This window comes from Oryctolagus cuniculus, chromosome 2, assembly GCF_051225735.1.
Source record: "Oryctolagus cuniculus isolate XC-2025 breed Fujian yellow rabbit chromosome 2, ASM5122573v1, whole genome shotgun sequence".
Classification (NCBI taxonomy): Eukaryota; Metazoa; Chordata; class Mammalia; order Lagomorpha; family Leporidae; genus Oryctolagus; species Oryctolagus cuniculus.
Window position 1 is genome coordinate 115549928 of NC_142868.1, and position 18010 is coordinate 115567937.

Consider the following 18010-nt stretch of genomic DNA (forward strand, 5'->3'; position numbering starts at 1 on the left):
TTTGTTCCTCTGCCACTTCTGTCCTCAGCCCATTTCCGCCAGCTCTGCACTTTCTTACTGGGTCAGCTTTTCCATGCCTTTGGTGGGATGCTTGTGGTTACCCAGTCTTTGCCGCCCTGTGATCGCTCAGCTTGTGTCTGCAACAGCACCTTAAACAACAGACCCCACTGGAGCTTGTGTGTTCCAGGTTCTGTGAATTGTACCTCACTGTCAAAATCCAGAAGCCCCTGGACTTCTTCCTTTCCTCAAAGCACTCCCATCCCTTCCCCCTTCAAATTCCTTACCAGAAGGACTCTGTCAATTTTTCATGTCTACTCTTAATTCAGACCCTCATCATTTCTGATCCAGACTGCTACCACCTGCCAGCCATTTTATGATTTATGATCCATACCATCAACAGAGAAGTCTTTTTATTTTTTTTAAAGATTTTATTTATTTATTTATTTGAGAGGTAGAGTTACAGAGAGATAGAGAGTAAGAGAGAGGAGAAGGGTCTTCCATCTGCTGGTTCACTCCCCAGATGGCTGCAAAGGCCAGAGCTGGGCTGATCTGAAGCCAGGAGCCAGGAGTTTCTTCTGGGACTCCCATGCAGGTGCAGGGGCCCAAGCACTTGGGCCATCTTCTATTTTCCCAGGCCATAGATCAGAAGAGGAGCAGCCAGGACTGGCACCACAAATGGAGGATTAACCTGTGCCACAGCGCCGGCCTTAAGAAGTCTTTTTAAAAGCAAAATCTGACCATGTAATCTGCCCCTCTTACAAAATATTGCCTCAGGATAAATGCGAAATTCTAATTATAAAAATTTGTCCTTTAGAACTGGCATTTGGTGCATCTGTCAAGATATTGCTGGGAGAGTGCCTGGGTTTGAGTTATGGCTCTGCTCCTAGTTCTAGCTTCCTGCTAATGTGCACCCTGGGAGGCAGCAGGTGATATTCAGATAGTTGGATTCCTGCCATCCATGAGGGAGACCTGGATTGAGTTCCTGGCTTTCTGCTTCAGCCTAGCGCAACCCCATCTGTAACTGGGAAGAGAAGCAGTATACAGCAGCTCTCTCATTTTCTATCTCTGTCTCTGTGGATGTCTCTCTGCCTCTCCAATTTTAAAAATTTTCAGATCAGTTCTTTACCTTCCTGTTAGGCCTAGCACACCTGTGCAAAGCTGTGTACCATTTCCTGAAATTATTATATTTCTAAGCTTCTAAGAGTCTCCTTTTCTGATAAGAATTTTTGATAATTTCATACATAGACAAAAGTAGAAAGAATGATATACTCAACATAAATTCAGTAATTGTTACATTTTTGCCATATTTACTTCATATTTTTTTTAATCATTTGAAAGCAGCAATCATCATGACGTTTCATTCCTAATTCTTAGACATACATTTCTGTACATAAGGACATTCTGCATAACTACCACTACTGATACTATAAGAAAATCAATAGTAATTACAAACTACTTCCAATTCCTGTTTTGGTCATTACCTGTACTTGATGATTGTGACAGAAATCTAACTGAAGCTAGCTAAGGAAAAAGTGGGAATATATTAGAAGAATTACTGAGGACCACATATTTGCAAAGAAGGTCAGAGGTGCAGTTGACATGTGCAGACTACAGGGTCCGTATCACCTGACAGCATCAGAACTCCTCTCTGCGTCTGTTGTCCCCCCTGCCGTGCTCTGCTGGCATATTCTGTCCCTCAGTGCCGGTGGGTTCACCCTACAGCGATGGGAAGAAACCCACTGGCTGCTCCACAGACTTGTGCTCCGTGGCACCTCTCCATCGGAAACACTAGCTGCTTTATCTACGGCTTGCAAAGTCTCGAGCAGACAGGGGTCTTCCTCATCAGGCAGAAAAGGAGGTGGCTGGCGTGGGTGTTTCTTCCAGGTGCCATCCTTGCATTTACCTAGCTTTCATTTGGAAAAAGAGAAATCATGGTGGGCAGCTACTCCAGTTGGAGTCCATAATTATCTCCTTGGCCTGTTGAATCCTTTGTGACAAATACTGTAGAGTGTAGCACTCCTGTGCACACCAAGCCTTACCCAGTTCGCTTTGCTGAGGTAGACACCGCCTTCTCTGCTTCCTGCTTACGGAGGTGGGCTGGATCTCCACCAGAGTTTTGTTTGGATATCAAGACATGATGTCAGACATGCACGCACACCAAGAGGGTATGAAAGGTTTATTACACAGATATTTCTCAATTTATAATGGGATTACATTCTTATCAATCCGTTGTAAGTTAAGTGTCAGGAATGCATATAGTGCACCTCACCCACCAAACATCCTATCTTAACCTAGCCTGCCTTAAACATGCTCAGAACACTTAATGTTAGCCTGGAGTTGGGCAAAATCATGTAACACAAAGCCCATTTTAGTCTAAAGTATTGAGTGTCACATAACTTATTAAATAAGAGTACCTTAGCCAAAGAACGCTGGCAACACACAGCTCTCTGGAGTATGTTGTTTGTCATTGGGATTGTGGGGCTGACTGGGAACAGCCGCTGCCCAGCATCACGGGAGAGAATTGTACCACATACTGCTAGCCTGGGAAAAAATCCAAATTCAACATTGGAAATATGGTTTCTGCTGAATGCATATCGCTTTCACATTGGCATGAGTCAAACCATTGAAAGTCAGGGGCCATCTGTGCCCACGTAATGAAGCTATCTAGAGAGGCCTTGGCAGGCCTCCAAGTAGGTCTGAAAAATGGCTCCAGAGAGCAGAAAAAAGAGACAGGCTCGGCTTTTAGTGTGATCAAGGGTTGAAACAGGCACTCCCACCAGGGCAGGGGAGGGCTTTTGTTGTTGACTTCTTCAGGTGAGGGGGCATCAGTGGGGCTTGAGAGCTCTCAGTGGTCAAATAGGAAAACCAGAATTAGATTCATTCCCACTCATGGTGTCCTCTTGCAGGGCCTTTTAGTAAGGATGCAACCAGGATTTCCCTCTATCCTTTCTTGACCCTCTCACCACTGTAATCCACACTATCCTCTAGAACTTACTTCACAGTCAACTGATAATATTAACTTCCTTCAAAAATAGTTGTCTTTGTTTTTATCCTTTTTGTTGAAGCTTATTCTTTAATTCTACCTTTATTCTCTCTTGCTGCCTTGGTCTCCCTCCCCTCTTTCCTCCTCTTCTCTTTTCTCCCCTCCTTTCCCCTTCTCTGTAACAGCCCACTGGGGTAATCTGGGCCTTCCCACCTCCCCTCCCTCCCTCTCGCCACCCTCGCTGATTTATGCCCATGCAATGCAGTTAATTGCTTTTCAGTCTCCATGACAACTTCTTTTTTCAAACATATATTGCAGACTATAAAAGATGCTTTGGGTGGAAAGTTGGTTTACTGAATTCTTTCATTTGTATAATTACTAAGTGTATAAAATCTTAGTTTCATATTTAAAGTGTAAAATGGCTACTTACTGACTTAGAAAATGGACTGTCACTAAAAGTGGAAGTCTTTATTCTCAGAGTAAATTCAGTTTATGAAGGCATTTCTCCCTAATGGCATTTTGGTATTCAGAGAAAATTAGGTAGGCCCTCCTTTTTTAAAAGAGAGGCCACTTAGCTTTTCCGTTTCTATTCTGCGAGCAGTTTTTCCACCAACACCTCAGCTCAGCCTGTGGTCTAAAATGTGTTTGAGGGGATGGTAGGATTTTGTGGTATTTGAGTGGTACAAAGTACTGCCTATTGATTTGGCCCAGCTTCCTGCCAAAAGCTGCGTTTAACAGAGTGCTGTGTCACTGTCATTCATAAGGTTTGTCTCAGGGCAGTTGCTAAACCATCTCTTCAGCTGTTTCCCAGCATTGCAGTGTCATCTTTCTGTGAGATAGGAAACTTGCCATTGACCGCAGAATTGCAGCTTGCTTTCCAAGCTGGTCTCTAGTTCATAGCTGCTTCTTCCTAATTCTTGTGGGCCTCAGACTGCTCTAAAATATGGGCAGTCAGTAGTTCTGCTGCAGCAGCAGAGAACAGCTGTTCCCTTGCTTCAACTTGCTTTATCTAAAAATACTTCACACTGTCCCCTTTGGCCCTCCTTCTGTCTTTGGAGCAGCCGATAATGGAAACAAACAGGACCAGCAACCAGCACTGGCTGGCATTTAGAAATCTTTGTTTTATTTTTAAATTTTACCTGTCCAGCCAAACAGTCACACGGACTGCTTATGATAGGAATAATTCCTGGCCTCCACTGCGCCTACACACATCTCTCACTTAATCTAATCTAGATGTTGCTGAAAAGGATTTTAAACTTGAAATTAAGGTCCCAATATAGGTGACCTTTCAGATAGGGAGATTATCTGGGTGGACCAGATCTAACCCGCGAATCTTTTGAGTCTGGCAATAGCAGTCAAAACAGAAATGCTGGAGCTTTGAAGCGCAGTAAGTATTTCATGCAAGGAAGTTTCTTTGTGCTGGCTTTGGAAATGGCAAGAGACTGAGAGCAGTCTGAATTTTGCCAGCAACCCGAATGAATACACTGTGTGTTTATAAGCAGACACATGCTTTCCATGTTCTGTGCTCCTGTCACCAGGGGAGGGGAGGAGGGGCCAGGGCGTGCTGTTTTTAATGGGACTGTGAGCTTCCAGGGGTGTGGACTGCCCTGAGCTAGAGGATGCCTACTCTGAGCAGACACACCCAGCCCGCAGACACCTTCCCTCTGTCCACATTACGCCAGCTGTCTTTGAACAGCACAGTGGATGACCCTTGCTCTAGAAGGGGTGGCCCAAGACCTTTGCTCTTTGATCTCCAGAAGAAACAGCAAGGCCAGCCTCAGCAGCTTTGCAAGTCAGACCTGACAATCCCGGCTCTTACAATCTTCCTGCTTTTCTCCTTACCCCAAAGGAAACATTTGACCATCTCCAGGCCTGCCTTTTTCATCTGAGCTGAGATCGATTGCGCTAAGATCAAGTAGGCAAAACATCAAGAATGAATTCATAGGAAAATGACTGATTGCCAGTTAGCCTACAATCTCTTTGAACTGTAAAAGAACATTTTTTAAGAGAGCACATAATTAGTGAGGATGTTTTCATTTCTGTGTACTGCTGTTCTACCCATATGTCTATAAAGCTTAAGGAAGAAGACTTTATCTTCTACATTAAATTTACACAGCTTCTCCCTGTAGCGTTGTGGCCACAGTTTGAGGCCCTAGCTGGACTTACACCAACGTAAGTGTGTTGTGTCACACAGCAGTTGTGTTAGGGTACTGTGTTCCCATCTGGGATCACTGAGCCTGGTGGTTAAGGACTCTAGCTCCAGAGAGAGTCTCCACCAGAGGCAACAAGGATTCGTAGGTTGGGTACTTGTTGTTTGAGGAGTTCTGAAGACACTCAGCTTCCTGTTCCTTGGCCCCAAGTGTGTCCTCTCAAACCTGCTTGGGGTCTGCCTCTGTTGCTGTCTCAGCACCTAAACCTGGTTTCACCTTTTTCACCCCCCCCCCCATCTGTCAAACCACAGAATGATTGTGACTCTCACGGTAGCTGGGCTGTATGCCACGGAGTGAGGCGCTGTTGGACAGTGGTGTCTCCCTCAGCAGCGCACTGACCCAGGACTTTGGAGGGCCAGAGGGAGCAGCTGGAGGAGAGCACGCCTCAGAGCAGATGGCCCTCGGCTCCGTACCCTGCAGGTTTTTCTGCTGTTCTTGGCTGAAAGCGCAGGCTCTGGCGGTCTCGAGGCGAACATGGAAGGAAGTGGAGAAGAATAGAATTGGGAAGCCTTCCTCTACCTCAGTCCCTCTTTGTCAGCTCAAGCTGCCTTTCACCCCTCACTTCCCCAAACCCACCAGCTCAGCGCAGTCTTCATTTCCCCAATGGGTTTCTCACCATTTTTTAGTTACTCCCTGAGTCAGTAGCTCCCTCTGACTCTGACTTTTTCCAGCATTGTTGGTGGGGGGCGGGGGCAGAGGTGGAAGAGGAAAGCAGAAGAGCCAGCGTGTAAAGCCTTGATTCATTTTCTTAAACTACGAGAATCATCAGCTGTTCACTATTTTCTCAGCCTTCCCAAGTGACTGAATTGAAGAAAAGGTAGGGGCATAAAACTTCTTAAAAGACAAAAGTTTGGTGGACACTTGAACTCTGCATTTTCAACTGCTTAGAATTTTTTTTTTTTTTTAAGATTTTGTTTATTTGAGAGGCAGAGTTAGAGAGAAAAAGGTCTTCCATCTGCTGGTTCACTCTCCAAGTGGCCACAACAGCTAGAGTTGGACCAATCCAAAGCCAGAAGCCAGGAGCTTCTTTGGGTCTCCCACATGGGTGAAGGGGCCCAAGGACTTGGGCCATCTTCCAGTGCTTACCCAGGCCACAGCAGAGAGCTGGATCAGAAGAGGTGCAGCCAGGACACCAGCGCCCATAACGGATGCTGGTACTGTAGGCAAAGCCTTAGCCTACTACGTTACAGCACCGGCCCCTCAACTGCCTAGAATTTGAAGTCTATGCACAAACCTTGAACTTGAATTACAAAACATATACAATTTCAAAAAACATGGACCCGAATGGCTGCATGAAGAGAGGACCTTATGAAAAAGTTATGTGGGAGACGTTCTCTCTTTGCCCCATCTTCTGCGAGAATGAAGACTGTTCTCAGAAATCAGACTGTTGGGCAGGTGCCGTGGCTCACTTGGTTAATCCTCCACTTGCAGCACCGGCATCCCTTATGGGTGCCGGGTTCTAGTCCTGGTTGCTCCTCTTAAAGTCCTGCACTCTGTGGAGGATGGCCCAGGTGCTTGGGCTCCTGCACCTGCATGGGATACCAGGAGGAAGCACCTGGCTCCTGGCTTCGGATTGGCACAGTGCTGGCCGTAGCGGCCATTTGGGGAGTGAACCAACAGAAGGAAGACCTTTCCCTCTCTCTCTCACTCTCTCACTCTCACTCTCTCACTCTCACTCTGTCTATAACTCTACCTGTCAAATAAAAAAAAGAAAAGAAAAAAGAATCAGACTGTTGACATTCCAGAAAATGTTAGCCTCGGTCTGAAGGGGCAGACAGTTATTGTGAAGGGGCCCAGAGGAACCCTGTGGAGGGACTTTAGTCACATCAGTGTAGAACTCGGCCTCCTTGGAAGGGAAAAAAAGAGGCTGGGTTAACAAATGGTGGGGAAATAGGAAGGAACTGGCAGCTGTTTTCACTCTGCAGTCATGTACAGAATATGATTAAGGGGGGTTACGCGGGACTTCTATTACAAGATGAGGTCTGTGGATGCTCACTTCCCGTTATTCAGGAAAATGGATCTCTTGTTGAAATCCAACATTTCTTGGATGAAAATTATATCCAAAGGGTTTGTATGAAGATGGGTGTTGCTTGTTTGCTATCTCAAACCTGGAAAGGTGAAATAGTCCTTGAAGACTGTTGAACTTGTTTCAAATTCAGCTGCTTTGATCCAGCAGGCAACAACAGTTAAAAACAAGGAACCAGAAAATTTTTGGGTGGTATCTATGTCTGATCAAGCTGATGAGTAAGATCTAAAAATTGTTAAGCAACAGAAACAAGAACCTGAGTATTTTAATAATGCAATGAAAGACCTAATGATTTGAGACTTACAAAAAAAAAAAGAAAAAGTTATGTTTGAATTAGAAAAAGAGAATTTGGATTGGTATAGAGGATTGGGAGAAAACAGGGCAAACAGTTGGCAAAGGCGTGGGAGTCTTCACCTGGAACCAGCCTGACTTAAGTGGAAGGTTTGCATTGATGAAAACAGTTACTTGTTTAGATTGGTGATGTCAGATTAGGAGTACTTCAATAACCAGTGAGAGGACGAGACAGCAGGCAGAGAAAGTGAGCAGGCGAGCATGTGCATTCTCTCCCCACACGCTGGTACTGTGCCTAGGCAGTGTGAGGAGTTCACAGTAAGTGGGGGAATGCTTCAGAAAGTTCCTGGAGGCGTGGGCGTTTGATTGCGTGGTTCAGAGGCTGGTTAAGAGAACCCAGGCTGTGGCTCTTGACTCCGGCTTTCTGCTAAGGCAGACCATGCGAGGCAGGGGAGGGGCTCTATTAAACAGGTTCCTGCCATTCAGCAGAGACTTGAGTTGCATTACTTGCTCCGACATAGACTATTATAGGTAGAGTAAATCATCAGATGAGAGCTCTCTAGATCCCTCTCTCTCTGCCTCTCAAATAAATTTTAAAGTATTTTTAAGTAAAAATGTTTTAAAATTAATGGAAAATGAAATGAAAGGTTTATTTTGGTACAAAAATTGAAATCAGTGCCTAGTTATTACATAATACATGTTTTTTGTGAACTTTTAGACAACTTCATGTGCATGGACTTCAAAATTTTTTCATACCAAAATAAATTTACCTTTCAGTTTAGTTTTCCATGAACTTTTTGAAATAATCTTGTGTAATGTAGCCTTTGTCCTCAAGATGCTGATAATCTTGTTGGAGAAATAAGACCAGTTCCAGATAAATGATGAGAAAACACCCCCAAAAAGATGTAACTTTTATGGAGAATTCGCTGATGCTGTAGAAGTTAGGAAGCCTGCAGTACTAAGTAGATGATGTAATACAGTTTGACTGTTTCTTTTTTAAAAAAGATTTATTTATTTATTTGAAAGGCTTACAGAGAGGCAGAAGTCGAGAGAGAGAGAGGGGTCTTCCATCTGATGGTTCACTCCCAAAGTGGCCACTATGGCCAAAGCTGCACTGATCCAAAGCCAGGAGTTTCCTCTGAGTCTTCCATGCGGGTGCAGGGGGCCAAGGACTTGGGCCATCTTCTACTGCTTTCCCAGGCCACAGCAGAGAGCTGGTTCAGAAGTGGAGCAGCTGAGATTCAAACCAGCACCCATATGGGATGCCGGCACTGCCAGAGGCAGCTTTACCCACTGGCCCCCACAGTTTGACTTTTAAGGCAGACTGTAACCCAGGTGCCAGGGGGGACATTAAAGCAAATCTCAGGATTTCAGAGCATGGAGTGTATGTTTTATATAGCTCCTTTGAGAGGAGACAGTTTAGTACTGGGGGTTAGAGGATGGACAAGACCCAGATGGCTTAGATTCAAAGCCCAGGCCCAAGGATATCGTTGGGCATGTTAATAAAGTTTCTGGTGCCTCAGAATCCTTGCCTGTAAAAGTTCCTGCGATCTCTTCACACGACCTAGCCTGTCTGTTTCTGTTCCTAAATTGAAGAGTATACGTCACTAGAACTGGAGAAGAGAACGGGATTGACGGTGAGCAGGCTGACGGGGTGGCTGCAGAGAGGAGAGCAGCCCTCCACTGTGTTCTGCCTGCTGCCTCACGCGACTGTGAGCTTCATGGGGCTGAGACTTCCTTAGGGCTCAGAACTGGGCACACTGTGTAATATAGAACTGATACCCAATACACATTTGCTCGATAACTAAATGTAATGTCTAATTTTGAATATAAATCCATTTAATATATTTTGATAAGAATTGGGCTAATTTTGATATTTAATTTTTGAACTAGAAATTACTTTAACAACTAGAATTATCTTTGAAATAGTTGTGACAATTTCCTTTTTATTTTTATAGGCCAGTTGGAATGCCAAAAATGGAAAAAGTCTATTTGCATAATCCTAGTTCTGAAGAAACTATCACTTTAGTATCCATATCTGCTACAACATCACATTTTCATGCATCATTTTTTCAAAATAGGGTAAGTTTCTCTACTGAAAAATTTCTCCTGAGTTTGTGATTGAAATGTCTCATTTTTAGGATAATTTATTTTGCTTTGATTATAATCTGACTTGAACATTTCATATCTGCTCCTGGACTTCAGTTTATCCCATTTCCCAGGAATTTTACTTCTACCCTTAAACACATGATGTTTTTCCTCAACATGAAACAACAAGTCAGCTGTGAGAAAGCACTCTGAAAAATACTCCGTTCATATATTCAGTTGGTTTTCTTTTCCCTCTTACTACTAGATAATTCCTCAGCACTGTGTGAGTTTTCTGTTGCTGCATAATAAATTACCACAAACTTGGCGGCTCAAGCCGATACCTGCTTATCAGCACACAGCTCCCTGGGTCTTGAGGCCGGTGAGCTGTTCGCTGACATTAAGATGTTGTCTGGGCTGAGTCCGTGTCTGGAGGCCCTGGGGGAAAATCCACTTCCAAATTTGTTCAAGTTGCTGGCAGAATTAGGCAGTGCTGAAGTCGGTGCGTTTCATTCCTGGCTGTTCCTGCGGCTCTCTCCGCCCTCTCCTGGCTCTTTGAGGCAGCCTCCTCGTCCCTGCTCATCTGCGGGCCAGCAGCGGTGCAGGGTTTCCCTTTGTGCTTCATCTCTCTCTGGCTCCCTCTTCTGCCGCCAGTGGAGACAACTCTGCTTCTCCAGGAAGCGTTGTCCTTGGATCAGGACCCTCTGGAGAGTCTCCCTTTTGATCAGCTCAAGATATCAGACTGGTGACCCCAGTCACACCTGCAGAATCCCTTCTACACTACGGTGTGAATGACTGCACATATGCAGCCTCCTCACAGGCCCAGTCTCAGAACCTAGAGCCTGAGCTCTTGGGGGTCATTTAGGGTTCTGCCTACCACAAGTGTCTTCTAAAATTTTAATTAGAATTTATAGTAGGCCATATGTGAACTTGTTATTTAAAAATAACTTTTTTCTGACCAAAATAATTACATCTTGAGTAAATTTTGAATTTAAGAGAGTGCAGTAAGCTTTAATTTATAGGTTTCTGAAATAATTAACAAAATATCAAGTGTCTAAAGAAGTAAATGACTAGAATCAAATTTCATCTTCCCAGGATTCTTACTGAATCCTTTGAAAGAGTATTACTAAATAAAAAGAAGGGCATTTTTTTAAAACATGAGGATACTTGTTACTGTATTAATTTTATATCTGTTACTTAGATTTTTACATTTCTTTTTTTTAATGATTTATTTATTTAACTTGAAAGGCAGAGGTAGAGAGAGAGGTTTTCCATCCATTGAATTACTCCCCAGATGGCCACTATGGCCCGAGCTGTGCCAATCCGAAGCTAAGAGTCTCCTCCTGGTCCCCCATGGAGGTGCAGGGGCCCAAGGTTTTGGGCTATCTTCTACTACTTTCCCAGGCCATAGCCGAGAGTTGGATAGAGAGTGGAGCAGCCAGGACTAGAACCCGTGCCCATATGGGATGCCAGCACTGCAGGTGGCAGCTTTACCTTCTATGCCATAGCGCCAGCCCCAGGTTTTTACATTTCTGCTTTCTAAAATCCTCTTTCATCGTATGTTGCTCTTAGCTATTTCTAGCGTTTAAAAGTTGACAATATTTTGGCTTTTTAAAATATTTTATAAAAAAAGAATTGATAAGTTTCTTATTGGTATTAAAATGTTTAACGAGGTAGTATTCATAGGAAAATCCTTTTTTTTTTTTTTTTTTTTTTTTTTTGACAGGCAGAGTGGACAGTGAGAGAGAGAGACAGAGAGAAAGGTCTTCCTTTGCCGTTGGTTCACCCTCCAATGGCCGCCACGGCTGGCGCGCTGCGGCCGGCGCACCGCGCTGATCCGATGGCAGGAGCCAGGTGCTTCTCCTGGTCTCCCATGGGGTGCAGGGCCCAAGGCCTTGGGCCATCCTCTACTGCACTCCCGGGCCACAGCAGAGAGCTGGCCTGGAAGAGGGGCAACTGGGACAGAATCCGGCGCCCCAACCGTGACTAGAACCCGGTGTGCCGGCGCCGCAAGGAGGAGGATTAGCCTAGTGAGCCACGGCGCCGGCCAGGAAAATCCCTTTTTAAAAATATGTCTTAAAATAAGATTTCCTGGAGTTGTTGTTACATAAAATATATTTTCACAATTTTTCTGAATGTGCTAATGGTCTCCAATAACAGAATTCCGAGGGAAAACCCATGTGTACAGGGAGAGCAGAGCCCCAGAGGTGTTTGCCATGGTCATGTAGTTGGTGACAGGGGCCAGGAGGTGTACTGGCTACCCAGTGATCTGTATCATATTACTTTAGCTACGGGGAGTAACTGTACGAGATACATTTGCATACAGACAGCCACACAACTTTCCATCACTGTGCAGACGTGTTGGGTGAGAGGACAAAATGGTGAAGTAAAAATGGAACCAGTTCAAAAATAGCTCACACCTGCACTACATGTTTTATTTTTAACTTGTTACTTTTATTAATTCGAAGTTTTGTTATTTCTGGACACTCCAGCTTTTCGGTTGGGTTAGAGGCCAAGATTTCCACTTTTTTCCAGTAGACCAAGAGTTGCAAATGTAAATTTTTGTTGGGCCAGATAAACAGTGTAAACGAGGGTAGCAAGCCCAGTGAGATGTGGAGTAGCCAGACCCAAGCTGTCAGTCAGCACTCAGCCAGCCGGTGGTTGTGTGTGGGAGTGTGAGCCCATGGGTAATTCCGCACAGTTTTCAAGAAGACTCCTAAGTAAGATTTTTTTATGTGTCTTCCAATTTTGACACATGGAAAATAAGTTTAGTTTTAGAAAGACAGTCTGGACCAAACAACAGGAGCCAAAGACCACCCATTGACATTTCTGAAACTAGACTCACTCAGGACCTGTTTTTAAACAGGAACCTATGCAAGGAGAGTTTTTCTGAAAATTCTTCCAAAGATAAACATGTAAATAACCAAAGAATAAGTTAAAAGCCAATCTGTTTTCCACTCTCAGGAAATGGAATTAGGCAATAAAAATAATTATATCTATCAAAAACCTACATTAATATTACATAGACTTAGCATCCAAGGAGATAGCCAAAATTTTTGCTATCTTCTCTTACCTTTTTTCCTTCTTCTTGCTTTTCATCTTTTTTTTTCTTACAATGAGACATTGATTCCAGAAGCTCAATAATTAGAGGGGGAAAGAGAATTAATTCTTAGGGAAAGAAATAACCTCATTTCCCCTCTACTACAGTTTTATGTCTACAGTGAGAGACTGGGGGAAAATGAAGAGCTTCCCACATGAGGAACTGGGAGGAAGAACCTTTCTACCTGTTGATTCTAACTCTGATTGCCTTTGTCATCCTCAGCTTCCTAGTCAGCACACAGTTTTTGATCATTAAAGGCTTTCATATCTAGATTTACTAGTAGGAAATACAGAATACAACAGTTACTTAAAAGGCTAGGTGATACATAATCATAGTTCAGCAAACAAATACTCCTCTTGTTAAGGTGTTGGTTTTAAGATCACTTGAAAATCAATAATAGAAATGATAAGAGGAGACACAGGAAATGTGGTTGTGTGACTGTTCTTCTGTATACAGCTTCTTCTAATTATCTAATGATAAATAAAATATTAAGACTATAATTTAGACCTATTTGTCTGCCATAGCTATGCAGTGTATTGACCATCTAGTATGTAATATATGCTTTTCATCAGAATACAGTTTTATTTTTTAAGATTTATTTACTTGAAAGGCAGAGGTACACAGGGAGAGGTAGAGAGAGAAAAAGATCTTTCATGTGGTGGTTCACTTCCTAAGTGACCCCAATAGTTGGGGCTGGCCAGGCCACAGTCAGGAGCCTGGAACTCCATCTGGGTCTCCCACATGGGTGGCAGGTGCCCAAGCAATCAGGCCATCTTGCACTGCTTTCCCAGGCACACTACCAGGGAGCTGCATCAGAAGCAGGCAGCCAGGACTGGAACTGGCACTCTGAAATGGGATGCTGGAGTCCTAAGCATCCCATTAACCCATTGTGCATAACACTGGCCCCCCACAGATTTTTATATTCTAAAATAGTCAATTTTTGATTGCTTGAATTCTGGAAATAGGGTACCTTATACACATGGTAAGGAAACAAAAATTATATTTTCCCTGATTGGAGGCTTTAATTAAATAAATTTCTAGATAAACAAAATTAGGGTAAATTTTGTTTCCATCTATGGCTAACATTGAAATGTTTTAGTCCACTTATTTTAGAAGGGCTTAATAAAACAAGTAATCTCTTACCATAGATTGAAGGTAATTACTAAATATTAATGATTATTTTAATTAATTATGGAAACCTGGACATTAGTTATTCTGTTTCAGCTTAAACTCTGATGTCCACACGTGTTAGTGGAGATTGAGCAAAATGTGACACAGCAGGGGTTTAAGGTATTAGGCAGATAGTTAGTGAAATAGATCTGTATCTGTTGATCTGGAATAATATACATGATGTTTTAATATGTAAGAAAAGTACATTGTACAGTAGAATAGAATGACATTTTTATAAAAAGCAAAAAATCAGTATATTTTGGGGTTTATTAATAAGAGCCAGAGTAAGGTACAAATAAATACATCAGGTTAACCAGATAAACTTGAGAATGGTAAGAAAGGAGGAGTTTGAGGGTATTAACTGTTTTTTCTTCATATATTTTCATTATATTAATAAGGAAAATAAATACTTTTCTAGTTTTTTTTGTAAAAAGAACTTCCGCCACCTATGTGGAAATAAGGAATTACTTGACAAATATTTATTGAGTTCCTGCTAAGTGCCAGGTGCTCTGGATTCGTCAGTGAATGACACAGATCCTTTACTCATGATATTTGACCTCTGGGGGCATTGGGTGACATCAGCAGGAGAGGGGAGGGAGGCATCATGGATACAACTTGGGAGATTGAGAAGAAGATAGGAGCTGAGAAGAAAGATACAGGATTAGGGGTGCACTGGAAGGTGTGGTCCCCTTTTAAATAGGGTGGCCAGGGTAGGCTTCATGCAGAAGATGTTTGAGCAAACACTTGGAGGGGGTGAGGTAAGAGGATTCTGGAAGAAAGTAGTATATAGCGAAGAACATTGCAGAGCAGAGGAACGGGCAGTGTGCAGGCTCTGAAATGGAGGGAGACCTGGTATGCCAAGAGGACTGCACCAGGTCACAGTAAGCAAGGGCAGGGAGTGGAGCAGGTTGTGAAGAGCCTTCTTACAGCTATGGCAGGGACTTGACCTTTATCCTGATTAAAATAGGAAGGCAACAAAGACGATTGAGCAAAGGAAGGAAACAGTAACTTGTATTTTAAAAGAATCTGTGTTTATAAAAATAGAAGGCAAGTGGGGGACAATCAGGTGGAGAACTGTTCTGGGTATCTCTTTGATTTAGAGTGAGCTTTGGAAGGTTGTGTCAGATTGTCAGAGAATGTGCCCATTTCTTCTAGTTTTTAAATTTGTAGACATGGAGTTCCTTATAATATTCCTTTTTCGTTGTTTTTATGTATAAAAGGTATGATGGAACAAAGACATAACCCTCAGCCCAAAAGGTAGATAAACACTGGGATTTATTCCTTGCCTTTGAATCTCAGTTGGGTCTCACACCCTGTTGCCTTCACACTGGACCCCCCTGCATTCTGTTCCAGCTTCCCAAGGCGCTGCCCATTCCAGGAATTCACCTCCACATGCTACCCTTTACCCCACCCCCATCCCTAGTCCTCCTAAAATATAAAAAAGCCCTGCCCCTGGGGTTGGGGCCTGCTGCCACGTGTTCCATCAGTGTGCACGGCAGCAGTTGGTTACTCACCTCTACAAATTTAGTTTCTCTGAATAGATTTGATATGGCAGTAGATTGGTGCACTGCCTCCTCTCTTGTCTGTGCCTCTTGTCCTAACATGTATGGTGCCCTGTTTGAGGAGGGCAACTCTTTTCCTAACAGGGTATATAATGATGTCCCCATTTTGGTTCCTTATATTTTTGTTCTTTTCCTTTTTATTCAGAGTCATTCTATTTAAGTTTTTATCACTTTTACATATCTTTTTGACAGGGGAGCTTTGGTTTTTACTGATTTTTTTTGTTTTTATTGATTTTATTCTATTTCATCAATTTTTCCTTTTCCTTTATTATTCTTTCACTTACTTTGCTTATTTTGGATTTAATTTACTCCTTTTCTAGTTTATCAAAGTAGAAACATTGATTATTGATTTGAGGCTTTCAGTTCAAAATAAACATATCATGCTATGAATTTCCCTCCAATTATTGTTTTAACTGCCGCCCACAAATTTTAAAATGCTGTGTTTTCATTTTCAGTTGATTCAAAATATTTTGTAATTTTTCTTTGTGGCTACTTAAATGACCAGTGGGTTATTTAGAAGCGTTCTGTTTAATTTCAAACTATTTGAGAATTTACCAAGTGTAAATCTACTTTTGATTTCTGGCTCCACTGTGAATTTCACCTGATGTCTATAGCCTCCAGGGGTTCTGTACTCTCATGCTTGCCCACACTGTACCCTCAGCAATGTGTGAAAATTCTAGCTCTATTCTTTTCCTCTTTTGCAAGGTAGCTACATCTTACTGCCATTCTCTGCTAAGAGTGAGCCGGTACTCACATTCCATCTCTTAGAAGTATTGGTCTTGTCTTAGATTTTGGGCTAGTTGATAAACAGTCTCTATTTGGTTCAAGAAATGTTCTGATTTTAAATATTTTACTGCTTTTTGTTGGTGGTAATGCGAGAGAAAAGCTCTTCCCAGCTTTTTCACCCTAGGATAAAACCAGAATCTCAATGATATGCATTTTGAGCTAAAATTTGGGTAGTGTTTGAGTTCTATCCATAGAGGCAAAATGAGGCTGATGGCTTAAGACATTATAAAATGCATTTTAAGGCTTTGTTACAGGCAGAACTACAGTGCTAGTCTCTCCAACTTCATGCAATAGGCCCTCTTGTTTTGTTGTAATGAAATTTTATTTCCCTGACTACAGTGACATTCCCAGTCTGCGTGGGTTAACGGAGGCCCGTACTTTGTCTCTGCCTCCTTCCCTGACTTAAGTTGCTGGAGCATTTTGTGCCCTGTGTGGATGGGTGATAGAAGTTGAGAGGTTGAGTCCTGGGCTTATTTAGAATAATAGATGCTGCTGTTCAGTTGTCAGAGTAGTACATCTGTATGGAAAGCTCAGCTTCCTCTCAGCTCCCCCTTGAGCATTTGATTGTGGAATAGCCTATAACTAGGTGCTTCATTCTAACCTAGGGATTCTTCAGTGACCAGAATCCAAGAAACCATCTGTGATACAGGGCTTTAGACTGCCAGTGGACGAAGATATTTAACTGTAGACATTCACTGTGAAGACAGCGTTGTCATCATTTTCTGTTTTGCAGCAGTTTGACTAATTTGAAGGTTAAACGTTTAAAGGAAAAAAGCTAGTTTATGGAAAAGATTCTAATATATTTACTATAGACAATTTAAGCTGTCTAATTTTGTTCAACATGATCTAATTTTTTGTTGCCCAATTTAACTTTATTGCTTTTTTTTTTTCCAGAAAATTCTTCCAGGAGGAAATACATCATTCGATGTAGTTTTCCTTGCAAGAGTAGTAGGGAATGTAGAAAATACTTTATTTATTAACACATCTAATCATGGGGTATTTACTTACCAGGTAAGAACTAGAGTTAAAACTTTCATTTATTTCTAAAATAGAAGCATCGTCTCTGGCTTATCACAGGACAGCCTTTTAAGAACTTACTTTGTGTTTATTTGGAATATTTCTACTACATTGCCCAGAGCACTTCAAATATTTTAAAAATAAGTGTCAGAGCAAATATTCTGTTTTGGTAAGGAACAATGTTCTACTTAGGGTGAATAAATCTTCAAAGGCTGTTTAGTAGGCATTCAGTAAATTTTTGATGCTTGGTTCAGTAATTCTGAACTGCTGAGTAAATGACCCATTTAATATACTCCTGTGAAGTAAATGGTAAGACTTTATCACAAGAATGAAGGTCGTGGCCCTATACAGGCATCTCCCAACAGACCTGGGTGGTTGCAGCCAAGCTGGCCTGCAGGTCACCATCAGGTTGTTTTTCAGAGTGAGTCCCCATGACCAGCTGTTGTCTGTCTTTATTTCTCCACACCTAGTCCTTTACCAAGTCTTCCTCCTACATTTTTCACGTGTGTATTTCTTACCTTTTCCTACCACTGCTTGCTTCAAAACCATCATCACTTCTCACTGGATCACGTAACAGCTGTCCTTCTGATCCTCACCAACGTATTACAGAAATCAGTCCAAATTCACCTATTTCTAGTAAAGCAAATATGTAGCCAAATCTACTATGGAAGCTACATATGTGTTTTTTTTAAGGGTGAGATTGTTAGTATTATTTTTGTCTACATTAGATTCACCAGTCTCCCTAGATCAGAGCCTTAACTGTAAAAATGTTACTTAGAA

At 42.4% G+C, this 18010-nt stretch overlaps 1 protein-coding gene across 2 annotated transcripts in view; it reads left to right on the top strand.

The window, feature by feature from the left end:
• TMEM131 (transmembrane protein 131) overlaps nt 1-18010 on the top strand; it is a 168604-nt gene that overhangs the window by 78739 nt on the left and 71855 nt on the right. For both annotated transcript variants that reach the window (XM_002710001.6, XM_017339810.4), the window contains exons 5-6: nt 9469-9592; nt 17108-17224. In XM_002710001.6, coding sequence (XP_002710047.3) covers nt 9469-9592; nt 17108-17224 — 241 coding nt within the window. The remainder of the gene's footprint in view (nt 1-9468; nt 9593-17107; nt 17225-18010) is intronic.